This window comes from Chaetura pelagica, unplaced genomic scaffold, assembly GCF_000747805.2.
Source record: "Chaetura pelagica isolate M959 unplaced genomic scaffold, ChaPel_1.0 scaffold254, whole genome shotgun sequence".
Lineage (NCBI taxonomy): Eukaryota > Metazoa > Chordata > Aves > Apodiformes > Apodidae > Chaetura > Chaetura pelagica.
Genome location: NW_009952963.1, coordinates 1,464,974 through 1,470,068, shown reverse-complemented (window position 1 = coordinate 1,470,068; position 5,095 = coordinate 1,464,974). Strand labels below are relative to the sequence as shown.

The 5,095-nt window shown below is 58.3% G+C and overlaps 1 protein-coding gene across 1 annotated transcript in view; it reads left to right on the top strand.

The window, feature by feature from the left end:
• The window catches only part of NOS1 (nitric oxide synthase 1 (neuronal)), a 40,647-nt gene extending 36,762 nt beyond the window's left edge, over positions 1 to 3,885 (top strand). Inside the window, 6 exon segments of the mRNA XM_009995676.1 lie at positions 3 to 213; positions 968 to 1,055; positions 1,435 to 1,556; positions 2,032 to 2,180; positions 2,776 to 2,970; positions 3,763 to 3,885. Of these exon segments, the coding sequence (XP_009993978.1) occupies positions 3 to 213; positions 968 to 1,055; positions 1,435 to 1,556; positions 2,032 to 2,180; positions 2,776 to 2,970; positions 3,763 to 3,885 (888 nt within the window).
• The last annotated feature ends 1,210 nt before the right edge of the window (positions 3,886 to 5,095 follow it).

The window sequence follows — 5,095 nt, the reverse complement described above, 5'->3', positions numbered from 1 at the left end:
AGGGCTTGCAGGAATACGAGGAGTGGAAGTGGTCCAAGAACCCCACCATCGTGGAGGTGCTGGAGGAGTTCCCCTCGGTGCAGATGCCCTCCACGCTGCTGCTCACACAGCTCCCCCTCCTCCAACCACGCTACTACTCCATCAGCTCCTCCCCAGAGATGTACCCAGGAGAGGTCCACCTCACCGTGGCCGTGGTCTCCTATCGCACGAGAGGTACCGTGCCCACCCAGGGGCTCAGGGGAGACAGGCTTGGTCTGGAGGGCAGGGAAAACCAATGAGCACATGGGCAACAGCACAAGGTCTCGGGCAGAGAGGTGTTATTTCACCCTACAGTGAGTAGATTCCTTCAACCCATAGTGCTGGTGTCCCGTGTTGTGGAGAAGGCCCATCCATCAAAGGGCAGTGTGTGGCAGAGATGCCAGACCTGGGTCAGGTACCAGCAACCAACCAGCCATGGTGGCCCCAAGCTCCACTTGGGATCATTTGTTTGCCCACAGCAAGGTCCACGTTGCCACAGGTAGCCAGACTTTGTACCTGGGCAAGCAGTGCTGGGTCCAAGCAGCCCTGGCCATGATGTAGATGGACACACAGCCCTGTCACCCTTGCAGCAGGCAGGACACAGGGGAAGACACTGGCCATTCATCTGGGGCTGCCATGGAGGGCTTGTGTCTGGAAGCACCACAGCATGATGCTGAAGCTCCCAAAAAGGACCAGAGAGAAGCTGGGTGCTTCCTGCAGAGGGTGGAGGTTCAGCTATCCCAGGGTTGGGTGCTGGGTGAACTTGGGTAGGTCCACAGAGAAACTCAAGTGCCAAACTTCTCCCAAGTTCATGGGGGATGGATGCAGAGATACCAAAGGTTTCAGTGAGGTGCACATGTGGAAAGCAGCAGGGAAGGCTTCAGGAAGGAGAGCCACTGGAAGAGTTGGCTGGTGTGTCAAGTACAGACCTCCTGTTGTCCCCTCCTAGATGGAGAAGGACCAATCCACCATGGAGTCTGCTCCTCTTGGCTCAATCGGATACAGAGGGATGAAGTGGTGCCCTGTTTTGTAAGGGGGTGAGTGGTCCATGCAAGGGTGGAAAAGGTGGGGTGAACCCCCTGGTAGGAGGAGCTCGTTGCCCTCAGTTCCTCTTTGCAAAGCACTGCAGGGGGGGTGTCCTACCTCCTGCCTGGGCTGCCCCAGTAGAGGCAAGAAGCTCCTCGAATATGTCCTGAGTGCAGGCTTGGAGCTCCAGCCCAGATTCCCAAACCAAACTCCATGAAAACCCTCCTGTGAAGCTGTGGGTCCCCCTCAGGTGCAGCTCTGTGCTAAAACGGCCTCTTCTGGGATGTCTCCTTCTTTCCTACCCCTTCCTCTCCGGGTGGTGTCTCAGCTTGTTGTGGGCAGAGGTGAGGGCTGGAACACCTTGCCTGGCTTTAACTGGTGTCTTCCCAGGGCTCCCGGGTTCCACCTGCCCCAGGACCCCCAGGTTCCCTGCATCCTCATCGGCCCCGGCACCGGCATCGCCCCTTTCCGCAGCTTCTGGCAGCAGAGGCTTTTTGAGATCCAGCACAAAGGTGGGTCAGTGCTTAATCCTCCTCCTACTCACCCCAACAAGTACTTGGGAACCTTGGGCTGCTGGCATGGGGTGTCCAATCTCCTGTCCTGTCCCAGGGTCCAGCCCAGAGCCCCAAAACAAACTCCATGAAAACCCTCCTGGGAAACCCTCCTTTCCTGGTGGCAGGACCAGAAGTGCTGATGTTGGGGTTTAAGGGTCACTGGATGCCAATGGAAATGAAGTAGACATTTCTCACTGGTCATTTTTTACCACTGAGGGGAAAACCAAAAGTTTCATTTCTCCCCCAAACCTGGCACAAGAACCACTGCTGTGGCACCAGCCACTTACTGGTTTCTCTCTCTCCCAGTTGGTCCAGGCAAGGCTCCTGGCTGGAATTCTTGTGCTGGACATGCTGGCAGATCTGGAGGGTGGTGGCTTGAAGAAAGGGGGTATTGGTGGTCCCTGGGCTGACTGCTTCCCCATCTCTCCCTCAGGTCTGAAGCCTTGTCCTATGGTCCTGGTGTTTGGCTGCCGACAGTCCAGGATTGACCACATCTACAAAGAGGAGACCCTCTTTGCCAAAACCCAAGGTGTCTTCAGAGAGCTGTACACAGCCTACTCCCGGGAACCAGACAAACCAAAGGTGGGTGGTGGGCACTACTCTGGTCCTGCTGGGCAGCCCTGGATGGGCTTGGCCAGCTGGTACATCCTGAAGGTGCTGGTTCCTTGACATGGCCATAGTGGTTCACGCCCCGGGGGTGCTCTGGTTGGATGTGTGCAGGATGGTGCCCTTCCCAGGGGACATCCCCCTTCCCTGCTCCAGCCTGCACGTGTCCCACACCACTCAGGCTTTGCTCTGGGGGGCTCCAGCCACCCTTACCAGGGAGCAGATGAGGAGGAGAAAGGCCTGTCCTCCCAAGCAGGGAGGCAAGGAGGGATGTCACCAGGTGGGGTGACCCAGAACCAACCCAAACATCTGGGTTAGATCCCCACCACCCCCTGAAGAGGCACTGGGAGACACGGTGAAGGTGTGAAAATATGAGAGCTTTGCTGCTTTGCTGCTTCCCCCTCATCCCTTTCCCATCGTTGTGGGGGTGCAGATGTGCTCCCCCAAAGAGGTGGTCACGTCGCTCTGCTGCCTTCAAGGCAGCTGGTGCACCCCAAGCTGGCCAGAGCTGGCAGGTGGCCGGGGCTGAGAAGCTGTGGTTGATCCCAGCTCCCACCTCCTCCTCCCTCAGAAATACGTGCAAGACGTGCTCCAGGAGCAGCTGGCCCAAACCGTGTTCAAGGCACTGAAGGAACAAGGAGGCCACATCTACGTCTGCGGGGACGTCACCATGGCTGGGGATGTCCTCAAGACCATCCAGGGCATCGTGAGGCAGCAGGGCCAGCTGTCGGTGGAGGAGGCTGGTGCCTTCATCAGCAAGCTGAGGGTGAGCAGGCTCTGCAGCACCAGGCACTGCCCCAGCTCCTGCCACGGGCACTGCACCTGCTGCGTGATGGGCAGCACCCAGGAGATGGGTGCTGGGGATGGGGATTGCAGCTCTCACCCAGGCTGCCTGCACCCAGGCAAGGTCGGGAGTGGGATCTTGCACAGCTTTGGGTGCAACTTGGCGTGCTAGGCTCCTGTCATGCTGTGCTGAGCTCTGGTACAAGCTCATTCGGGCACCCTTGGTAGCCCAGAGGGGGCTGGTGAAGTCCCCGCTGTCCCTCCGGCACTGCAGTGAGTTCACAGGGCAGTCCGTGGGTCCCCCTCCCCAAATCTGGGGCTGGGGGATGCTCCCCTTGGGCAAACACGTTGCTGCCAGGTTGTGTTGCAGCTGAAGCAGCAGGGAGCTCAGGTTGGAACTGAGTGATGGCTCCTTGAACTGCTCTGCTTCTGCCCAGGAGGACAACTCAGCCCCGTTGCCCCTTCTGAACCACCTCCCCCACACTCCATCCCAAGGGCCACCTTTTCAGCTGGGGCTGCTTGTCCCCCCCCCCTGCTAGCCAGGCACTCCTGGGTGAGCAGCACCTGATCAGGTCTGATCCTCCCAGCAGCTCCATCACTGCCCCACAACACGACCTCAGGAAGGTCATTTCACCTCCCTGCTTTGTCCCTGTCCCCTCTGCCCTGTGCCAGCCCCCGGGGCACTTGCTGCCCTACCTGCCCCGCAGCTGGTGCTGCAGCCAGGCTGAGGGCTGGGAATCCTGCAGCCCTCCCCCTCTCCCACCCCGTGTTCCAGGACGAGAGCAGGTACCACGAGGACATTTTTGGGGTCACCCTGCGTACGTACGAGGTGACGAACCGCCTGAGATCCGAGTCCATCGCCTTCATCGAGGAGAGCAAAAAGGACACGGACGAGTGAGTCCACACGTTTCTTTTAACCCCTGCCACTGCCTCCAGCTGAGGGGGGGGGCTTGTGAACTTCTGCACCCATGGGTGCAGAGGCTGGGAAAAAAGGGGTTTGGTTTTTTGCCCTGGAAGCTGCTGCGAAATCGCCTCACTGGGGACAAATCTCCCTTCCTGGGGTTGTTGCAGCCAGGTGCTCAGACCTGCCCATCCCAACCAAACCCTGATGCTGAGCAGGAGGCTCCTGCCCACTGCCAGCCTCCTGGAAGGTTTGCAGGATCCATGGGGAAGGGGGTTTGCAGGATCCAGGGGTGCAGGCAGCAGGTACCCACAGTGGGAGAGGCCTCCAGGCTGCTCCAGGCTTTTCTTTCCACTGTTGTAAAAAACAACTGTAGAAAGTGGGGGAAAAAAAAGAACCAACCACCTTGACATTTGCTGTGTTTGTTTCTGCTCCACCACGTCCTGCCATTTGCTCAGCTCTGTCTCGGTGGGATTTTCCCTGGCTGAGTAGAAGGATTATTCAGGATATTATTTAGAATAAAGGATGAAGGGCTGCACGGATCATAGAACCATAGAATGGATCAGGTTGGAAGGGACCTTAAGACCATCAGGTTCCAACCCCCCTGCATGGGCAGGGACACCTCCCACCAGCCCAGGCTGCTCCAAGCCCCATCCAACCTGCCCTTCAACACTGCCAGGGATGGGGCAGCCACAGCTTCCCTGGGCAACCTGGGCTCCTTCTCCTGGTCTCCAGCAGCCTGGGGTCCAATCCCCTCCCTACACTCCTGGCTGATCCAGAGGAGGTTTCCCAGCATCCCTGAAGCTTGCTAGGAATTTTTCTCCCCCACAATACATACTCCAGGGTCTGCACTCTCTACAGTGTGCCTCAGTTTCCCACCTCTAGGTGGGAATAAGGGTTAGTGACCTGCCCACCCCACCCAGCTGCAAGAAGCTCTGCAAATCCCTTCTGCACCACTGTCCCTTGGGAATTCCCCACTGCTCCTTTTAAGTCCAACCTCTCTCCCCTTTCCCTTGCAGGGTTTTCTGCTCCTAACTGGACCCTCTGCCCCAAGGGGATGCCAAACCAGTCCCAGCACCTGCTGCCCCCTCCAGCTGGAGGGCACTGGGTTTTGTATTTCACGGACACGGTGGCTCCTTTTCCTCGGGGAACTGCCCATGGAAGTGCTCTGTCCCTTGTCCTGTTGTTGTGTCCTGATGATGATGAT